This window comes from Schistocerca gregaria, chromosome 6 (genome assembly GCF_023897955.1).
Source record: "Schistocerca gregaria isolate iqSchGreg1 chromosome 6, iqSchGreg1.2, whole genome shotgun sequence".
Classification (NCBI taxonomy): domain Eukaryota; kingdom Metazoa; phylum Arthropoda; class Insecta; order Orthoptera; family Acrididae; genus Schistocerca; species Schistocerca gregaria.
In genome coordinates this window covers 301,876,257-301,895,591 of record NC_064925.1, presented here as the reverse complement: position 1 = coordinate 301,895,591, position 19,335 = coordinate 301,876,257, and the positions used below count along the sequence as shown (strand labels likewise).

Sequence of the window (19,335 nt, the reverse complement as noted above, 5' to 3'; positions counted from 1 at the left end):
TAGTGCTTATAAATTAACAATAGAATCTTCAAACCAAAAAATGAATCAACAGTAAAACACTAAACAAACAATCTAAATCACAGAAACCTCCAGCCTGCATCAGTCTTTATCTGTATCTGGTTCTGCCAGTACATAACACACTGTTTCATTGCTCAACAAACTGCTCAATATTCGTGATACATGTCTCTCAATACGCCTTGGGGACATACATATTTACTGCAGGTCAGCCCTTTCTTATGAAGGTTAGTTCACTGAAGGTTCTTTCTAATCCTTATAAACACTGAAATGGGTTTGTCTATTTTACAGTGGAATAGGCAAACATTGTGTACTGGAATTGTAGCCATATCTTTCTGTTCATTTGTAAGTAGTAGAAGCAATAGTAGTTTTATTCATCCACAGATCACCATCACAAGGATAGTGGATGTGTCTTGGTATTACAGTCTGAGATGAGGAATGTAATGTAATTCGCATATGGAAATATTTACATACTTACAGATCCAGTGGGACAAGGATGGGACAGGTAGTCCGTCCTTACATTTGTGTGGTGTACGCTAATTGATAATAAAAAACCTGTTGAAACTATTATTGCCTTTAGAGGATCTAGGTCAGTTTTACCAATTTTCAGAGGGCAGATATGCTACAGTGTGTTAAATTTGTCAATTCTCCTCTCTTATCATCCTTAAAGCATCATGGATGTCTTTAGCAGTTCTCTGAGTTACATGGAAAATGGCCTTTGTTTCTCTGTAGTAGTTCTTCCTCTTTTCCTTATATGGAATACTGTATTTGCTTGCCCCAACTTGCAGTTTTGATAACATTGAGCAGACATAAGTGTCGACCACTTCCAGTCCTCAGTCAGGACTGAGCTGCTGCTCAGGCACCTGCTTTGAATCACAGAGATGCATCTTTTCAAGTGTATTTGGTGCTCAAGCACCACTGTTTACAAGACCATTGACATATAAAAATCAGTACTGGGTCAAGTAAAGTGAAAGTGAAAGGCATTGCTTCCCACATTGGCCTTCTGTTTTTGCAGGTGGTATTTTGAATTTTTCTCCTATAGTTGTGGTACTGGATTGCTTACCATACACAGTATACCTTCAGTTTACTTCTTGTATTAATTATATTGCATATCACCCAGGTATTCTTTTCCTCAGAGATTTTTACAGAAGGGCAGGATGTAACATTATAACTACAGTCAATTAAAGTAAAAAAACAACAGCCAGATGACATGCTTATCTGCTAGATTTGTAAATTCTGGCTACAAACTGTGTACAGATTAATTTTAATGTAAGATATTCACAATTTTAGCTTGTTGATTGTATTTGTAGTTTAATTTGAGATGCCCAGATGTCTGTATGGTAATATATTGGGCGTAACAGGTATAAGTGCAGATATTTATATTGGTGATTGAGAATGGTGTACTGAACAACTTCACATCAATATTTCTGCAGACTAATAATTATAGCAATAGCGAGTCATATACACTTGTTTTTGGGTTGGGTAGTACCTCCAATTACATGTGGCAAGAGCAAGTCATAATTGGTTATTTTTACTTTGGCAGCAGGTCAGGTGTCAAAGGGTGATTGCGTGGATGCAGAACATTTACTCTGTACTGACAGGTGTAATGCAGTTAGCGGTGCAGTTATGACTATGCAGAAAATGCATAGAGATTAATTAACTCATCTCTGTATGCTGATACAGTATGAAGGAATGTATACAGGTAAATTCACACACTAAATGTAATAAATGTGTGTAATGAATCTTCAACTTTTGTAAAATCTAGCTACAAACTGTGTACATACTAACTTTGATTTAAGATATTTATATTTTCATCTTGTTAACTTGTATTCATTTTTAATTTTAAAATGGCCCACTGTCTGTGTTGTAAATGCCACTTATATCCTATATCTATCACTACTATCGACAGTGATCAAAAGGATGAAAAATAATAAGTAAATGTGGCAGGCTCCAGAGGCTTACAACCAATCTTATAATTAGATATTATCAGCTTCTATTTCTGAAGTACAGGTATTATTTTGCATTTATCCATATTTGAAGAGATGGGATATGTAATACATTTAGTGTATACATGGTCCAAGTGAGTGTATGTTTTTTTACAGTCATCTAGCAGCTATACTTTTCTGTAGACAATAGCATCATCAGCAAACTATCTGTTACAACTACTGACTTTATCTGATAAATTCTGTATGTATACTGCGAACATTAACAGTCCCAACCTGTTGCTTAGGGCACACCTAATTTTAATTTCATATCTGTTGAACATTTGCCATCTAGTATACTGTACCAAGTTCTATTGGTGAACAATGTGGTGCAGATTTGGGAACCTGATGAAATTCAGGTAAACAGAATGTTCATTTTCATTTGCATCTCCTATTAGCAAGGTACCATGTGTAGAAAAGAGTGTTGTTTTTTACGTTTCTGGAGTTTACTGAACCCACGCTGTCTTCCTGAGAAGCTCTACTTTTCCTTCAGGAATTCATAATATTTGAGCTCACATCCTGCATCGAAGAGATACTGACCTGTGTTAATGAGCATACATCTTTTAATCTCTTTATAAACATCCCACTTCCAGTAAATATAGTGCGTCTTCTTTCTTCTTCTTTCAAAAGGCTAAGTCTTGTCTCTGCAGCCACAGCTTCCTCTCTTCAGTGGTCTTATTCAGCTTCATGTATGAACATCATCTCAGCTCACTGATCATATTTTTTAAGTAATATATTCTCGGTCAGTCCATCATTTTCTTGCCTATGATCTTGCCTTTGAAAATATTTTATAAAAGACTATCATGACTAATTCAGTGTCCAGTGACTTTTGCTTCACATTAGCCTATAATTTTAAGTAGTTTTTTTGTCTCTCCTATTTCTTGAAGAACCTTCTTATTCAGTTTTCTTTTTCCAACAAGTTCTTGTAATTCTCCTCCAGGACCACATTTCTGCAGCTTTGTGATGAGCTTTGTCCTGCTTTGCCAGTGTCCAGCTATTGATGCTGTATGTCAGGTCACTCAATACAAAGGTATATTATTCTTTCTTAGAGTGGAAGCTGATGTGTGTGTTCAGTTGGAGGTTCTTCTTATTTCAGTGGCACTCTCGGTCAGTGCTATGCTCCTCTTGATTTTCTTGAGATGTCCATTGTTTGCCTCCACATTGCTAACAAGGTAATGAAATTCAGTTACTTCCTCAAGTTACTGACCATTCTTATGTCACTCTTACATCCACCTCATTTCTTGTCTGTAACCATGACTTTTGTCTTCCAGAGATTTATTTTTATTTTCAGTTTTGTTTTCTCTTAATTTATGACCACAAGCATTATAGTTATTTCCTTTTATGAGTCTGCCACTGTTGCAACAAATTTAGCAAATCTGATGCAGTGTAGACGAAAAAAAATATATTACAGTTTGAAGTTCTGAGTTCTTCTGTGTACATACTGATGAAAACTCAAAGCAGAAAAACCACATTGCAGTCCTGCTAAAATGTTTAGGTTCAGGTACTTTTGCTACAAGAATAATTGTCAACTTTTAGGTCACACAAATCTGTGTATTTATATTTACTGGGTCCTATAGTGTAATATTCAGAGTTAATGTATCACTTAGACAAAAAGTATTTTATATTCATTGCACAAATGAAAGTGATTAGAACAACATGTGACGTTCACAAATTAGAACAACATGTGACGGTCACAAACTTACATCATCTTCCAGGCATCTGCCTCAAGTATATTTATTCACTCATGAAATTTATGGTCAGAATTCCAGTGAGAGCAATAGAGATATTCACAAATACAATCCTAAGTATTCTCAGGATCTGACGTATGCAGCGGCTGGGAATGACTCATGTTAATTATGTGATGAATGACAAAACAGTTTTGAAACTTCATTACAAATGGCTCTGGGTGCACTTGCTACTAGTCTGTAACCATTACATGTTCTAGCTTATTGCAGACTGATATGAAATTCATATGTCTGTCTCTGATAGGGCAAGAAGTGAGTTCAGTTTGTGAATTTTTTCTCTTTGTGTGTGTGTGTGTGTGTGTGTGTGTGTGTGTGTGTGTGTGTGTGTGTGTGTGTCCACATGTGGATTAATGTTGTTTCTGCTGAATAACTTCATCTTTTCAACAGAGGGATTCTTAAATAGAAATAAGTAGTCAGTTATAAATGGCCATTGTGTAACCATACAAATATTATTTTTAATCATCAGTGCAATTGTTTGTTCAACTAACTCATTCCATATCATAACATTTATTGTGAATATAATCTACATCTATGTACGTACTCCGCAAGGCACCATATGGTGCATGCACAGAGAGGATACTGTGCCCCACTACTAATCATTTCCTTTCTCATTCCACACACAGATAGAGCAAGGGAAAAATGACTGCCTATATGCAACTACAAGCTCTAATCCCTCTATTCTTACCTTAATGGTCATTATGCAAAATGTATGTTGGTGGCAGCAGAATTATTCTGCAGTCATTTTCAAATCCTGGTTCTCTAAATTTTCACAATAATGTTCCTCAAAAAGAATGTCACCTTGCTTCCAGCGACTTCCATTTGAGTTCCCGAAGCACCTCCATCACCCTGCCTCTGAATGATTTCGGTGTCTTCCTTTAATATGATGTGGTGCAGATGCCAAGCATTTGGTGTCCTATATGCAGTCTCCTTTACAGATGAACCACACTTTCCCAAAATTCTCCAAATTAATGAAAGTAGACCATTCACCTTCCCTACTATTGTCCTTGCATGCTGATTCTATTTCATATTGTTTTGCAGTTTATGCCTTGATATTTATACAGTGTGACTGTCAAGCAGCACATTACTGATGCTTTATTCATACATTTTGGGTTTGTTATTCCTACTCATCTACATTAACTTACGTTTTTTACATTCATTGCTAGATGCTATTCACCAAACCAATTATAAATTTTCTTTGTCACTTAGTAACCTTGTACAGTCACTCAACAATGACAGCTTCCTATACACCACAGTGTCAGCAGTATACAGCTGCAGATTGCTGCTCACCCTGTCCATCATATCTATGTGTATATAGACAATAATACTCCTATCACACCTCCTTGTGGCCCTTCAGACAATGTCCTTGTCTCTGATGAACACTCATTGAGGACAACTTACTGGGTCATATTACTTAAGAAGTCTTTGAGCCACTCACATATCTGGGAATCTATTTTGTATGCTTACTTCTTCATTTACAGCCAGCAGTGTGGCTTGCACCATGTCAAATGCTTTACGTAAATCCTCAAATGTGGACTCCACCTATTGCCCTTCATCCATAATTCAATGTGATGCATTCTAATACCATGCTGATTTGTGGACATAAAATTTTCCCTCTCAAGGAAGTTTATTGTACACAGACTGACAATGTGTCCAGGGATTCTGCAGCAAACCAGTGTTAAGGATATTTTGCAGGTCAGTTCTTTTATCCTTCTTATATACAGGAGTCACTGGAGCTTTTTTCCAGTAACTTGGATTCACGATAAATGCCAGCTAAGTAAGCAGCCAGTACTGTAGAGTACTCTTTGTAAAACTGAAACGGGGTTCTATAAGGACCTGGTGACTTATTTCCTTTCAACTCTTTCAGTTCTTTCTTTATGACAGGGATATTTACTACTATATCCTCCTTATGGGAGTCTCTGTGATGGCCAAACAATAGTATGTTTGTATGATTCTCCTGCTTGAACTTTTCTTAAAGTGTGAAATTTAAAACTGGCTTTATGTTTGTTATTTTCTACTGCCACCCCAGACTGGTTAATGAGTAACTTAGACCCACTTAGCAATTTTACTTAGGACCATAATTTTCTTGGGTTCTTGGCAAGATCTCTTGGTAAGATATGATAGTGGTTGTTGTTGCAAGCTTTGCTCATTGTTCTTTTTATGGACACACAAATTTCTATTAACTTTTGCCTGTCAACATTTGGGGACACTATTTTGAACTAAGAGTGCAACAGTCTTTGCTTCCTCAGCATTCTTCGAATTTTTTTTGTTAAACCACAGTGGGTCCTTTTCATCCTTGAATCCACCTGCTCAGTACATACTTCTCTAGAGTGTGACTTACGAATTTAAACTTTGCCCATAGTTTCTCTACATCCAACATATTGGAAATTATATCAATTCATTGTCTAAGTGGGATGTTAACAACTGTCTATCAGCTCTTCCTAGCAAAAATACACTCCTGCCCTTATTGACTGTTTTATTATTTTTAAGTACCAAAGTCACTATGATGACATCATGGTCACTTATGCCTGTCTCTCTACTGACACTGTTGATTAGGGCAGGCCTGCCTGTAGTTACAAGATCTGAAATATTTCCATTTTGTATGGGCTACTGAACTGGCTGCTCAAGACTGTTTTCGGTAAACATATACAAAAGTACTTTCCAAACTGTTTGTCTGTTAAACATGTAACTAATTAACTGACTAACTAACAAAAACAGTGTACATTCTTTTCCAGGCACACAGTACTATTAATTTTGCAAGCTAATATAAAAAATGATGTGAGTAATGGGATTTTTCTGCAGTATAGTCACTGTTTGATCTAGTGTTCATGCATACCTTTCTTACGAATGCACGAGTTGCTATTAAGTTATCTTCATCAACTTCTCTATATTCTCCTTGTGAAATGTAACTATGTGGGGTTAGCTCCATTTACGACAATCCAACTGCTTCAGTATCTATTCTTTTCTTTTTTTCCACTATGTATATAATAAATATGCTGTAGTTATGTGAAATATCCAGTTTCTTGTTCAAGCTGATGTTCACAAAACTTTGTTATTCACTAAGAAATTTCATAATTTGTAACAACACCATAATTAGTTTATCAAAAAATAATTTATTTAAAATAATGGAAAGTATAGGCTGGGGTATCAACAACATTATGAAAATGGTAGAGTGCTACTCATTGTAGAGATGTCATGTTGAGTTGCAGATAGGCACAACAAAAAAATCTGTGACACATTGAGCTTTTGACAAAGGCATACTTCAGAAAGAAAACACACCCATGTTCACACAGGCAAGCATATATGACTGACCACTATCTCCGGCCGCTCTGGCCGGAATGCAACTGTCATGTTGAATGAAAGCAGCCACCAGGAATGTGGGGTGGGGGTGGGGGTGGGGGGATAGCTGGGTATGACTGGGGGGGGGGGGCAGGGGATAAATCAGCACTGTCTCGTGGGGTGTGTAGGAACTAGATGATGGTGGGGCAAGGGTGTCAGGCACAGTGCTGAGAGGCTGTGGGGAAGGAGAGGAGAAGGGGGCGACGGAGCAGGAAAGGGGAAAAGACTGCTGGGTGCATTGGCCATGAGCGGTACACAATGAGGGTGAGGGGACATGAAATTGGAGAAGGTGATAGGACAGAGGGGGTGGAAACTGTTGGGTGGACGGTGTGAGAACTGTAGGTTGCCATAGGTTGAGAGCGAGATGACTTTGGAATTGGAGAATGTGCTTTAAGGATAATTCTTTTCTGAATCATGTAAATAGGATTTATCCTTACCAAATATTCTCTGCTCCCCAAATTATCCTGGTCTCAGCCTATAGTAACTTAATGTCCTCATACCCTCTACCCACCCATCCTATCACTACCTCTCAGTAATGTTCCCTCATCCTCCTTGTGTGCCGCTCTCTGCCAAAGCACCCACTTGGCTTTTGCTCTTCTTTGCCCCTTCTCCACTGCTCATTTCTCCTCTTCTCTTCCCACAGCCTCTTGACAGTGCGCTTGACATTCTTGTCATGTTGCCATCTAGAACCTGCATGCTCTGCTAGACAGTGTTGACTTCTCCCCCCTCCCCCCCCCCTCTCCCACCAATTGTACCGTGCTATGTGGCCCCTTTCCTTGCCCCACTCCAAACCGCGGCTTTCATTCAATGCATCTGTTGTGTTCTGGCAGGAGTGGCTGCAGGTAGCAGTCATTTGTGTGCATGAGGTTTGCTTCCTTGTGTGTGTGTGTGTGTGTGTGTGTGTGTGTGTGTGTGTGTGTGTGTGTGTGTCAGAGAGAGAGAGAGAGAGAGAGAGAGAGAGAGAGAGAGTGCGCGCGTGCTCACGCGCGCACACACACACACACACACACACACACACACACACACATGTTCTTTCTTTTCTGAAGAAGGCTTTGGCTGAAAGCTTAATATATTTCTTTTTGTTGTGCTCATCATGTCATCTTTATGGTAAGTACCCATCTATCCCTTTCAATATGTTAGTTTAGTTAAAATATTATTAAGCATTTTTTATCTCTACAGAATGTTTTGTTCCTCTTTCCAGTAGACATCATACTTTTACAAAAATTTCTTATTTCAAAAGTTATTAATAATTAAAATTTTTGTTTTGCAGAACCTTTGATTTAAAACAGGTGATAATTTGTAAAATCCACTTCAGACATAGTGTTACAAAAATGCTCACCTGTGCTAGTATAACATGTAAGTTTGCTAATTATTTGATTCAGAGAATAACATGTACAGGAAATGTGAAACTCTGTTGAAGTATGCATTATATTCATAACATAGTTCTTGTAATTTTGTTAATTTTCTCATTATCCAACCTGTAGTTCGTGGTGGTATACATTTTTCATTTAGAAATACGTGTTTCACCTCTTCTTCGGAATCGGATAAAAGATAATAGTGTATAAAATGTTATTTAGTTAGTTAGTATGGGGAGGACTTCATACTGTGTGTGTATTGGTTTCATGGTTGCACAGAGTTAGAGTGAGACGTGAGTGCAGAACATCACTAAGGTACAAGAGTGACTGAGCTTCTCCACGTGCTGTGAAGGTTTGCTTGTGCTTTGGTGTCATGGCTGGGCAGTGTTTTGCAAGGTAGAGAACAAGAGGCATTGCCTACAGTGACACTACCCAGAAAGAGATGAAAACACTTGAAGTAGAATGCCATTACATTCTTTCTGTTCTGAGATTTATGTTGGAGATATTGTTCTAATTAATAAGAGGTCTGTGACCCAGTGTTGTAATTGTTTTCTAAAAACAACAAATTACAGAAATACTGTAAAAACTAGTTACATCATTTTGTAGCTAGCTCTCTTACAGCCCTTGATCCTCTGCAGGTGGAGAAGGAGTCACATGGTACAAGGAATGGTGCTGAATAGCAGGTCCACAGCTTCAAGAAACTATAAGAAGGTGACTGTAAGAAAATAATAAAGGTAAAAGTTATCACAAAAGCATTAGGATGGCAGATCAGTAGTGAAGTTGTTGACTCAGTTACAACTCACAAGTTGAGCTGTAACACTTCAAGTTAGACAGACTCATTGTACCCAGCTTAATACTGTATCCTCTAAATTGATCTCATTTTTGTCAGTAGCCAACATGTATCCCCATATTTTGAAATTTAATCTAATGCACATCTATAAATGTGAGTAATGAACAATGCCTCAGTTGGTATGCATTTGGAAATCATTTTAGTAACATCATATAGTCACTTGTGTTATGACTCAATAAGAGTTTTCCTCAAAACATGAACAATTCTGCTCCAGTTATGCAGTCAATCAATAATATAGACTTGATAGTTTTCATGTGACTAACTAATGCAGTGTTGCACCTGTCATTTAAAACTTATAAACAGTTTCCAGCAGAGCAACCAGACACTGGGAAGTAGCAGTGAAACCACTGAGGTAAATCCAGGTTGGTAATGCCCCACTCTGTAATGTAACACAATATCTGTTTTTGAAACATTCTCTGCATGTGGAACTTTGTAACATTTTATTAATTTGCCTGATATATGCACTGTGTTATCAAAAGTATCCTGTCATCCCTATATAATGCTGAATTAACCACTAAATGTCACATGAAGTGGAGGTGGGGAATGTTGCATTGTCAATATAAAAACAGAACCAATATATCAGGAGAGCTCTGTGACTTCAAACATTACGTGAGTAATATATTCATCAGGAGCATTTCAGCTCTTCTAAAGCTGACGAAATCAACTAACTGTTGGTGATGTGACTGTGAACAGGAAATATGAACGAACAACCACAGCTACACCAAGATCAGGTAGATCTCATGTACTGTTAAACAAGAATCATTTAACACTGCCAAGGGTGGCTATAAAAATCAAATGAAATCAGAAGAAGGAATTACTTGTGAATTCCAAAGTGCTATCAGCAGACTACATAGCACAATGACTGAGTAGGGAGTTGAAAAGAATAGGTTTGGGTTTGGCAAATGCTCTTGAGAACTTTACCAGCTGGCATATGAAGTGTCAACAGTGAAGAGTGGAGGAGATGGTTTTATGGCATGAGAGCTGTTTTTTTTGTGCTCATGGAGTGATCACATTATTGCACTTAGGAAAATGGTAAATGCAGAAGGGTGAGAACAAATTTTACAGCATTATGTACTGTGTAAAGTAGAGGAACAGTTCAGAGATGATTACTGTTTGTATCAACATGACATTGTACCCTCTCATAAAGCAGCATCTGTTAGGCAAAGGTTTGTAGGCAATATCACTCCTGAAGCAGACTGGTCTGCCCAGGGTCCAAACTTGAAACCAGTGGAACTCCTTTGGGATGAGTTAGAATGTCGATTTGTCTCCAGACCCCAGCATCCAACATCTTCTCTGTATATGGCCCTTGGTGAAGAATGGACTGTCACTCTGCCAAAGACACCTCACTGAAAGCGACCCCAGCAAGTTCAAGCCATGATCAAGATGAAAGGTAGACACAACCCGCTCCTGCTTGTACACTCCTGGTGTTCAAATAACTTATTGGAATGCAGCTGGTGATGTCGTTGACAACTGCCAAGAGCACCTCTCTCTCTCTCTCTCTCTCTCTCTCTCTCTCTCTCTCTCTCTCTCTCACTCACACACACACACACACACACACACACACACACACACACGGCCAGTAGTACAAGCAGATAGAGAGAGTTACAATTTTCAGAATGTCCACAGAAAATGTGTTATAAATAAATGAAAGCAAAATATTTCTGGAAACACTATTCTTTTTATTGCAGTAAGCTAAAAATGGAAAAATAAAGAATTGATAATAACAGCTGTCACACCAGATAAATGTGCAAACAAGCAGAATATAATCAGTATGACTAAATAGTCAACGTAGTATGAAGGTGTGCTGAAAAGTAACACTTCTGAATTTTTATTCTGTTCTCAGTATCAGTCCAATATCAGTTGAGGTATTACATGGCTTGCATATTACTCAGTTGGCCTTCCCTCTGATGTAGCTAGAGGACTCTGAATTGTAATGTGTAACATGGCAGTGTGTAACATAACTATGTCAGTGCATGAAAAAACTGCATGCTGTAATCGAGTGTTTGGCTGTAGAAAATTTCATGCACACACAAAGAACCCTTTCATTCAGCATGACAATGCCAGAGCACACATAAGGGCTGTGAAACCTGCAACAATCTGGTGCTTTAACAATATTATGAAAAGGATAGATTTCTACTCACCATATAGTGGAAATGCCGAGTCACAGACAGGCATAACAAAAAGATTTTAAAAGTATTTTTATTGTACATGTCTGTGACTCAACATCTCTATTATATGGTGAGTAGCAATCTGTCCCTTTCATAATATTGTCATTATTTCATCCTGGATTTTCCATTGTTTAATCTGACCCTTTGGGTTCACTGTCATCATTCATCCCGCATACAGTCCCAACTTGGCTCCATCCGTTTTTCATGTTTCCTAAACTTTAAGAACCCCTTTGAGGACTTCGCTTTGATAGTGATGAAACAGTGCAAGCATAGGTAACGTTATGGCTCTGTAAACAAAGTCAGGCATTCTCCAGTGATTGTGTCAACAAATTGGTCTTTTGTTGGGAGAAACGTGTTCATCGACAGGCTGACAATGTTGAGAAATAATGTTGACATGAAGAATAAAGATGTAGAATGTTAATAAAGTTTGTTTTATTGAAAAATCTTCAAGAGTTTTTAGTTAAAAAAATTTAGAGGCATTACTTTTGAGCACACATTCATATGTGGAAGCATTTCTGTTAGGTTTATCTGTGACTTACTACATCACTGTTCCCTAGGCACACAAATTTCCTTGTGAAGAGTACAGTGTGCCATAGTACCAGTATATATGTGTTTCATCTAAACCTTTCTTCCTGTGTAAAAGGAATGTTTACATTCACAAAAGCAAAGAAAATATTTGTGTAATATGTACACTATTTTCATTTATACCTAAAAATGATTGGGAGAAAAGGTCCAGATTGAAAGAATATGCAAAGATCATTTCAAGCATCTTCTTAAAATGATAAATTTTATTGTATAGAAGTCTGTGATACACAGTGAATAGGAAATGGTGATAACTGCAATATCTGTAACTTTTAGAAGAATTATTTAAGTGTTTTTACATTCTAAAAAAATACGTAATATAAAATCTATTTCATAAGATAATAAACATGCCAATTAGGCTTCACTCTCATTATACCTCTATAGGATAAATGTGCCAGCTATCTGACTTACAAGTACGTCAACATGTAAAATAAATATGAAATTGCTTCAAATAGTTTGAACCTCTTTCTCAGCATCTTAAGCAGTGAAAACATAGAGTTTTCAAAGATAAACAGGATTATGTTGTAAAGACTGTCATTCTTCTGGATAGATAATTAAGGAATGACTTCACAAAAAAGATGCACACAAATAAATAAATAAACAAAGTACACACAATTTATTACATGTAACACATAATTGTCTATTGTATGGTCCCAAATATAATTTATACAAAGTTTGTATCATTATTCACATATAGTACCATACAAAACTGCAAATTCAGTTTATCACATTATGCAGAGTATTTGTAGTTCCAAGCTTTGAAAGTTCACTTTTAAAATTTCAACACAAAGTTGTTATTGCTTATGACAAGTAAACATTCACTGGTTTTAAATGAAGACACCATAAAGTGGCTTTATCACTGCTAAATATACTCTCTCAATAAACTAAGAAAGAAATGAAACAAAGTTCTAGAGCTGGAAATTTTAGATATACAGTTTACAATTTGGATTGCTTTTTAGATACAATTTTTTGTACTATTAGCTTAAAATTACAAGATGTAAATATTTAAGTGTCAATGTGCATAGCAACTTTTTCTGATGAAACAGTTTCTTGCACTATTTTTTGTGAGACTTGCATTTTTTAACTCAAAGTGATATATATTCTCATACAAAATAGCTAAAGTTAAAAAAAGACCTGTCAGGTAATGCTTTTTTGTGTAGTTCCTGAATAATTTACAAAGCTACGTTTTGCAATTGGATGTTATTATTATTTATACTAATGCAAGCAACAATGATGTAAATTAAATGACTGACAAAAATATGAAGCATATCAAAGTAATTACTGAAAAAAGGATCAGCTTGCTGACAGATGACAAACTAATTTTTTTTGTTTTTGTGATCGCTTACTACTGTCACTAAGTTCAACACTGCATTTTTTTCAGGCCTTAAAGTTTATTTATTTCGTTAATTGTTATCATCGTGCTAATTTTCATAGGCCTCTCTTCTCAGGGAAAAGAAAAGTCCGTAACAAAAATTCAGATCAGTTTATTGTTTTCAGTATCGTGAATGAGCTTCTCTTTTGTGCGATCCTGTCTCAACATACCTGTCAATGTTGAAACATGTATATCACAAAAGGAATTATTTCTTTTAAATTAACTTGTTGTTATTGTAAATGTATTACAACGCCAAAAATTAAAACATTTACAGGCGCTCCACGAAAGTTTAAGTAGAACTATAAATGTATGAAGTTTGTTTAATTGAAATTGAATACTACCCAGTCAGCACAAAAATAGTGAATTCCAATGGAATTAAAAAGTAAATAAATTCTCTATTGTTCTTATGCAGTACTTTGTCTTGCCACTGAGTTCTATCTGTACTGCACTTACAAGACAGTTCTATGTCAGATGCAGATTCTGTATCACAGTTTTGAATTTACTCAAGATCTTTAAATTTATGTGGGAAATATTTCTATTCATAAGATCATGGACGAGATTATTGAGAAATTCAGTTCTTCAGATATTTAAACAGTATTTACTGTAGATATTTAACTTCATTAACCACTGGTAAGTTAGATAAGCAAGTACTTGATATTACTGTGATGTGTATTTCACGTCATGAAACAAATACAGTCAGTAGCATAAGTAATGTAAAACTATTTACAGTATGCTGTAGAATCAGCAATACTAGTTCTTTTTCATTCACTAAAATGAGATTTAATTACAAAAGCAGTACGTCATGTGACAATAAAAAAGTTGTCCAGGTCCATAAAAAGTACCTCATACATTTACATTTATGCATAAAATGACATTTTTATGCCGATTCACCTTGCAGCAGAAAGCCATACTTCTAAGCAAGACTTCATATTACGCAGCACTGTCATGTATGAGAAGGCAGATTAACGGTACCACCAGCTTCAGATCACAGCCACTTTTCTTCAGCGCTTCATATGAAGCTTCCAGCGAAATACCCAGTATGTTACAAATCTTATAAGGATAAAGAACCCAACAAGTGCCACTGCATCAATCCAGTACACAGCTTCCCCCATGTCGAGTTCTTCCAGATATTTCTTGGGATTTTTGAAATGGCAATACATCTCCGAACATTTCAGTTTTGGGCGTCCATGACCGTACAGTGCAACCATGGTTCCTTCAAAGCCATATCGAACATAACTTATGTATGGAACCCATTGTAAATATTTTGGAAGTGCACTAAATGTCACAAAGAAGCCTGAAAATAATATTATTGGCACAGAAGATGCTGGGCCAAAGAATATGCCATTCTGAAACAGAAAAAGAATAGATATATATACAACTGATTAAAATGCTTTACACTTTACATTAGGTAAATTCATTCATTTTTGATAAGAACTCAAAATTTCAAATTATAGTAATTCTGGAAAAAAAAATCTTCCACAATACCTCTATGCTCATGGAGGCTCCCACAAGCAGACCCAGACTCTGTGCCACTAATGATGTAAGTACACACATGCTCAGCACCATAAAAAACCTCTTTGTTTCATGTGGCTGTGACGTCATGAAGTAAACTATCGTAACATACACAACAGAACACAAAGACTGGAAAAAGAGAAATAATATAGAATTAGCCTTACAGCTTTACACATTACAGTTAATAACAAACTTAAAAAACTACTTCAATTGAAGTCACTAACTTACTGAGCTCAATAAAAAAAAATTATTCTGTATTTGCACCTCCAATTATTACGTCAATTTCCTCCACTTGCCACTGTACCTGTGACTCACGTTTGTGAGGTTTTTATGTTTCACTCTTTTCCTTTTCTTGTCCACATTTTCATACTTGTTCATTGAGTTTGTTTCTGTTAACAAATCAGGGCTATCTTTGTGACTCTGGTTTTATCAATGCCAGTATAAAACTGTTTGATCAACTTCAGTAATTTGATAAGTTGCCAGCACAGTGAAGTCAGCCAGGACAATGTAACCAAACAGGTGTATATCTGTGTATGTGTACGCTACAGTTCTGAAGTAGTATTTGTGCAAAAGCTAGCTAAGTTCTTATTCTTGTTTGTGGACCTACTGACTTTTTGGAATTGTATCACAGGGTTGCGAACTGTAGGGTCTCCTTAAATGGGTCAGGTGTACTCATGAGAGGCAGGTAACTGTCTGTGTCTGTAAACACAAGATTTTTCTGCATTAGATAAGTCTCCACCCAATGTAGATAATAAAAGATGTTCCAGATCTTGAAGTTCATTACAAGATCCAGAGAAATGTCCCTTGTGCTAAGAGTATTAAAATCCTAGAGATTAACTGCTCAAGCATTCATAAAAAAAGTGTCATAATTTGAAGCACTCCTAAAGAACAGTGCAGCTCACATAATACTAGGCACAGAAAGCTGATTAAAACCTGAAATTGATGGAAGTGAGATTTTTGAGGAAAATTTAAGTGTATACAGAAAGGATAGGCAAATGAGAAATGGAAGTGGAGTATTTGTTGCACCAGACAAAACCGCAAATCCATTAAGAAAGAAATCGAAACTGCTTGAAAGACTATCTGAACAAGACACTGCATCAAGGGTGAACACAAACTTATAATCAGTTCTTTCTACCGATATCCAAACTTGCCTCTAGATGTAACCAAGAAATCTAGAGAAAACATAATTTCTCAAGGATATAGGTTTCCTAATCATACTGTCATCATTCAATCAAATTTCACTCATCCAACAGTCAGTTGGTAAAATTACAGCTTTATAAGTGGTGGGCATGACAAACATCCTACAACACATTAATAAATTCCTTCTTCAGGAACTGTCAAGTACAGATTGTTTGGAGGCTCACATGTGGCGGAAATATATTGGATTTGACAGCAACTAACAGACCTGACCTCTTTGAGCATATCAACATTGAAACTGATATCAAAGACCATAAGGCTATTGTAGCAACAATGATTGCCAAAGTACAAAGGGCAACCAAAACTTTAAGCTCTGAAGAGGAACATATAGAAGAACTTTGGTTGACATTTGAAAAAACAACAGACCATGCAAGTGACCACGCATCTGATAGAAACGTCCTGCATAGACCAGCACATGATGGGAAGAACCCTCCATGGTATGCAGTCACTATAAAGAAAGTTCTATAGAAACAGAGACTACAGTGTAAAAGATGTAAAACAATGCAGACAGCTATAGATAAGGAGTTACTGAATTAAATGTGTGTAACTGTCAAGGGGGCAATTCATGAAGCCATCAATGACTATCATAGCAGAATATCATTGAAGGATCTCTCATAAAATTCTAAGAAATTCCAGTCATATACAGAGGCTGTTAGTGGCAACAAAATTAGTTTCCAGACACTCATTGGAAAAACACAAATACTGAACTGCATTTCCAAATGTTTGTTCACAAATAAAGGTTCAGCAGTGTTGCCTTATTTCATTTTCACACCACTGCAAAGATGGGTAATACCGATAGAATGTCGGTGGTGTTGAGAAACAGCTGCAGTCAGAAACATTAAACAAAACTCCAGGGCTCAACAATATCTCTATCAGATTCAATGTCAAATTTGCAGCTGAGTTAGACCCTATTTTAAGCATAATTTACCAAAGAACTATTGAATAAAAAACCATGTCCAGTGTTCAAAAGAAAACACAGGTCACACCATCTACATGAAGAGTAGCAGAGGTACACCATGAAACTAATGTCTGAAATCCTTGGTATTAATTTGTTGTATTATCAGAATATACTCTGAATGCAAATGAAATTATATATCTTGAACAGAATGATCTTTTCCTTGACAACCAGCATGGATTCCAAAAAACATCAATCATGTGTAACTCCCAATTTTCTCACGACGTCCTGAAGACAATGGATCAAGACAGTCGGGTGTGGCCCAGGGAAGAGAGTTGGGATTTATATTGTATATTAATGAATTTTCAGACAATATTAACTGTAAGTTCAGAATTTTCACTCGTGGTGTAGTTATCTACACTGAGGTGACAAAAGTTACAAGATATCTCCTAATATCATGTTGGACCTCAGTTTGCTCAGTGTAGTGTGGAAACTCAACATGGCATGGATCCAACAAGTCATAGGAAGTCCCCTGCAGAAATATTGAACCATGCTGACCCCAGAGCTATTAATAATTGCAAAAGTGTTTCTGGTGCATGATTTTGCACATGAACTGACCTCTTGATTATATCCTATAAATTTTTGGTGGGATTCATGTTGGGCAATCTGGGTGACCAAATCATTTGTTTGAACTGTACAGAATTTTCTTCTAATCAGTTGTGAAAGATTGTGTTCCGATGACATGGTATGTTGTAATCCACAAAACTTCCATTGCAAATGGCTGCAAATGGTCTTCAAGTTGCTGAAAACAACCATTTCCACTCAATGATCAGTTTTGTTAGACCAGAGGACCCAGTCCATTTCATGTAATAGACTAGAGGATGCAGTCCATTCCATGTAATCATAGCCCACAGCATTATGGAACAATCACCAGCTTCCATCATTGTTTGGGAACAAGAAGTCCATGTTTGGCTGCAGAATTTCTCAAAGTACCTGCACATAACCATTTACAGTCAATGGTCAGTTCATTTTGACCAGAGACTCAGTCCATTCTATGTAACACAGCCCACAGCATTATGAAGCCACTATCACCTTGCACAGTGTCTTGTTGACAACTTGAGTTCATCGCTTTGTTGGGTCTGTGCCACACTCGAACCCTACCGTCAGCTGTTACCGACTGAAATTGGGGCTCATCTGACCAGACTATGGTTTTCCAGTCATGTAGGATCTGACTGATATGGTCATGAGCCCAGGAGAGGCACTGCAGCCAATGTCATGCTGTTAGCAAAAGCACTAATGTAGAGTGTCTGCTGCCATAGCCCATTAATCACAAAGTGCACTGCTCTGTCCTAATGGATATATTTGTCATACATTCCACATTGACTTCCGCAGTCATTTCACACATTGTTGCTTGTCTGTTAGCACTGACAGCTCTACACAAACGCCGCTGCTCCTGGTCGTTACATGAAGCCATCAGCCACTTTGTTGTCTCTGCTGATAGGTAGTGCCTGAAATTTGGTGTTTTGGCACAATATTGACACTTTGGATCATAGAATATTGATTTTTCTAATGATTTCTGAAATGGACTGTCCCACGTGTCTAGCTCCAACTGCCATTCCATATTCAGAATCTGCTAATTCGCACTATGCAACCATCATCACGGTGGAAACCTTTTCATGTGGATCACCTGAGTTCAAATGACAGCTCCACCACTGCACTGCCCTTTTACACCTTGTATATGTGGTACTACTGTCATATGCACATGTGAATATCACTGTCCTATGACTTTTGTCAATTTAGTGTGTAATGAAGTACTGTCTGAAAACAGCTGCACAAATATTCAGGTTGGATCTTAATAAGATTTCAAAGTGATGCAAAGATTAGCAGCTGGCTTTAAATGTTCAGAAATATAAAAATATGTGCTTCACAAACTGAAAAAATGTGGTATCATATGACTACAATATCAATAAGCTTAGTGTAGAAATTTGTAGGGGTATGGAATTGAACAATCACATAGGCTCAGTTGTAGCTAAAGCAGTTGGCAGACTGCAGTTCATTTATTTAATACTAAGGAAATGCACGCAGTCTACAAAGATGACTGCTTACAAAACACTTGGGTGACCCATCCTAGAATATTGTTCAAGTGTGTGGAACCCAAACCATGTTGTACTAATGAGGGATGTTGAACCTATACAGAGAAGACCAGCACAAATGGTCGCAGGTTGGTTTGACCTGTGGGATAGTATCACAGAGATGCTGAAGAAACCAAACTGGTAGACACCTGAAGGCAGCTACAAACCATCCTGACTAAGCCTACTTAGAAATT

The 19,335-nt window shown here is 37.0% G+C and overlaps 1 protein-coding gene and 1 long non-coding RNA gene across 5 annotated transcripts in view; one reads left to right on the top strand and one right to left on the bottom strand.

Annotated features, from left to right (window-relative positions):
• Positions 1-9,508, top strand: part of LOC126278034 (uncharacterized) — a 51,570-nt gene extending 42,062 nt beyond the window's left edge. The window contains exons 4-5 of one of the 2 annotated variants that reach the window (XR_007550635.1): positions 1,562-1,717; positions 9,072-9,508. This is a non-coding gene — a long non-coding RNA (uncharacterized LOC126278034). Of the gene's footprint in view, positions 1-1,558; positions 1,718-9,071 lie in introns of both variants that reach the window. The other variant, XR_007550633.1, reaches the window with a different exon arrangement.
• A 3,118-nt stretch (positions 9,509-12,626) lies between these two features.
• LOC126278033 (ATP-binding cassette sub-family G member 4-like) overlaps positions 12,627-19,335 on the bottom strand; it is a 448,565-nt gene continuing 441,856 nt past the window's right edge. For all 3 annotated transcript variants that reach the window (XM_049977774.1, XM_049977775.1, XM_049977773.1), the window contains 2 exons: positions 14,891-15,046; positions 12,627-14,751 (listed from right to left, as the gene is read on the bottom strand). In XM_049977774.1, coding sequence (XP_049833731.1) covers positions 14,407-14,751; positions 14,891-15,046 — 501 coding nt within the window. In that variant the 3' untranslated portion in view covers positions 12,627-14,406. The remainder of the gene's footprint in view (positions 14,752-14,890; positions 15,047-19,335) is intronic.